Here is a 2,246-nt window from a genome sequence, read left to right as displayed (position 1 = left end):
CAACCTCCGCCTCCCAGGTTCAAGCAATTCTTCTGCCTCAGCCTCCTGAGTAGCTGGGATTACAGGTGCCCGCCACCACGCTCAGCTAATTTTTTCAGTGGCTCGATCTCAGCTCACTGCAACCTACACCTCCCGGATTCAAGCAATTCCCCTGCCTCAGTCTCCTGAGTAGCTGGGATTACAGGTGCGCACCATAATGCCTAATTTTTTGTATTTTAGTAGAGACGGGGTTTCACCATGTTGGCCAGGATGGTCTCGATCTCCTGACCTCATGATCTGCCCGCCTCAGCCTCCCACAGTGCTGGCATTCCAGGCATGAGCCACTGCACCTGGCTTTTTTGTATTTTTAGTAGAGATGGGGTTTCACCATGTTGGCCAGGATGGTCTTGAACTCCTGACCTCATGTGATTCACCTACTTAGGCCTCCCAAAGAGCTAGAATTACAGGTGTGAGCCACTGCACCTGGCTGGAAATGAACTTTTTTTTTTTTTAAGATTGAGTCTTGCTCTGTTGCCTAGGCTGGAGTGCAGTGGCACCATCTCAGCTTAGTGCAACCTCTACCTCCTGGGCTCAGGTGACCCTCCCACCTCAGCCTCCTGAGTAGCTGGGATTATAGGTGCACGTCACCACGCCTGGCTAATTTGTTTATATTTTTAGTGGAGATAGGGTTTCACCATATTGGCCAGGCTGGTTTCGAACTCCTGACCTCAAGTGATCAGTCTGCCTGGACCTCCCAAAGTGCTGGAATTACAGGCATGAGCCATCATGCCTTGCAGAAGTGAGCTATTTTTATTGGCTTAAAGCTGCATTGCAAATAAAGCAGCTTTGCTGTCCCCAGGATATACCTTCCTAAAGACCTGTCCAGTATCATTTTATTGGCTGCCAGAGAATCATAGTAAATAACTCCCAAGTGTCTTAAGCTTTACATAAAGAGGGTCCGCTCTCAGCTGGGCACAGTGGCTCACGCTCATAATCCCAGCACTTTGGGAGGCCAAGGCAGGTAGATCACGTGAGGTCAGGAGTTTGAGACCAGCCTGGCCAACATGGTGAAACCCCATTTCTACTAAAAATACAAAAGTAGCCAGGTATGTTGGTGTGCGCCTGCTACTCGGGAGGCTGAGTCAGGAGAATCACTTGAACCTGGGAGGCAGAGGTTGCAGTGAGCTGAAATCGTGCCATTGCACTCCAGCCTGGGTGACAAGAATGAAACTCCATTCCCCTCCCCAACCCCTCAAAAAAGAGGGACAGCTATCTACTCACTTGGCAGCATTTCTCTAATAATTAGGTGTCAAGTTGTCTCAGTGGCTGCAAATTTGCTGTCTCCCAAACCTCTGGTCCCAGCAGAACTCCCAGGATCCTAAACCAGAAAGCCAAATGTTTAACTTAGCAGACATATTCTGGCCTGAAATCTGAGCCATGGAAAGCCATTACAAAAATGCATTCAATATCCTTTTCAATGCTTTATATCATACCCGGAGCCATTACTGTGTGGAAGCCAGGACAGCTCTGGCTTCTCCTCATGTACTTAGACTGTATGTCAAGCCAGAAACTAGCTAATCTAGAAAATATGGATTTGGGGATGAAGGGGAAAAAGCACCCTTGGAGTGAAGCATTTGGATTATTCTTCCCAGAGGCTTTTATTACCTCTCAGCTATTTGTATCAGGCTGCAAGTTTCAAGTGTTAATGGAGTTTGTTTTTGTTTTTCAGGCCCAACTGGAAGGCATTATTGCACCAAAGAAGTGATAACTTCCACATGGGTCTACCCCATCATAAGCCCTTTGTAATAAAAAGCTAGTTTCCTGAGTGAACAAGCCATACCCTCCCCTAACCACCTAGGTGTTTGTCAGAAGTCACACCATTGCTCCAATGTCATGAAACACGGAAGGTCTGCAAGCCAGCCTCCTGGCTGGGCAATGGAAGATGATGTGGTCCTGTTAGTCTCAGGGTGTGGCTTGCTAGCCAGTCTTGGGATCTGCCAGCTCAGATTCTAAGAAAGACACTGCTTTCTCATCATCATTCTATACCAACACTTATTTCTGACTAGATGAAGCTGCTGCTCTGCCCCTCAAACTTTTGGTTCACAGTTCATCTTCTGCCTTAACCTGGGCTTCTGGCCTTATTTAATGTCTTTTTATCCCTACTCTAATGCATTTCTATTAACTCATTTTGGAACTCTGGTTTTTCTGCTGTATTGTATTACCCCCACTTGCCAGTCAACTGGACCCCTTCCTTCTCAGTTTCAGAC

At 47.2% G+C, this 2,246-nt stretch overlaps 1 protein-coding gene across 1 annotated transcript in view; it reads left to right on the top strand.

Moving 5' to 3' along the window:
- Positions 1-1,816, top strand: part of DNALI1 (dynein axonemal light intermediate chain 1) — a 9,340-nt gene extending 7,524 nt beyond the window's left edge. Inside the window, exon 6 of the mRNA XM_017509757.2 lies at positions 1,709-1,816. Within this exon, the coding sequence (XP_017365246.1) occupies positions 1,709-1,744 (36 nt within the window). The 3' untranslated portion in view covers positions 1,745-1,816. The remainder of the gene's footprint in view (positions 1-1,708) is intronic.
- Positions 1,817-2,246: the final 430 nt, after the last annotated feature.

Source organism: Cebus imitator, unplaced genomic scaffold, assembly GCF_001604975.1.
Source record: "Cebus imitator isolate Cc_AM_T3 unplaced genomic scaffold, Cebus_imitator-1.0 Scaffold420, whole genome shotgun sequence".
NCBI classification, from domain to species: Eukaryota; Metazoa; Chordata; class Mammalia; order Primates; family Cebidae; genus Cebus; species Cebus imitator.
This window is presented reverse-complemented; position numbering and strand designations above follow the sequence as displayed.